The sequence below is a fragment of the Eurypyga helias genome, unplaced genomic scaffold, assembly GCF_000690775.1.
Source record: "Eurypyga helias isolate BGI_N326 unplaced genomic scaffold, ASM69077v1 scaffold19715, whole genome shotgun sequence".
NCBI lineage: Eukaryota > Metazoa > Chordata > Aves > Eurypygiformes > Eurypygidae > Eurypyga > Eurypyga helias.
In genome coordinates, this window is record NW_010252267.1 from 1 (window position 1) to 345 (window position 345).

Here is a 345-nt window from a genome sequence, read left to right on the forward strand (position 1 = left end):
GCAGCCCCCCTCAACCCTGCAACCGCTCCCCTGGTCTCTCCCCGCAGACCTCAACGAGTGCGAGGTGTACAAAGGGGACGGGGGTCCCCGGCTCTGCGCCCACGCCTGCGTCAACCTCCCCGGCTCCTACCGCTGCGCCTGTCCCGGCGGGTACATCCTCCTGGGTGATGGCAAAAGCTGCGAAGGTGAGGCGGGAAAACATGCTTTTCCCAAGTTGGGATTCCCAGGCTGGGCAATGATGGAGGGTCAAGCACCAGCGATGCTTCTGGGACCGAAAAACGAGCAACGGAGACGGCCGCGGTGGCCAAGCTGTCCCCCGGGAATGGGATGTACCCCGGAAGACAC

General features: G+C 64.6%; 1 protein-coding gene across 1 annotated transcript in view; it reads left to right on the plus strand.

The window, feature by feature from the left end:
- Positions 1–47: 47 nt before the first annotated feature.
- FBLN7 (fibulin 7) overlaps positions 48–345 on the plus strand; it is a gene marked incomplete at its 5' end in the record, with an annotated part of 1,623 nt that continues 1,325 nt past the window's right edge. The window contains 1 exon segment of the mRNA XM_010152319.1: positions 48–185. Within this exon segment, the coding sequence (XP_010150621.1) occupies positions 48–185 (138 nt within the window).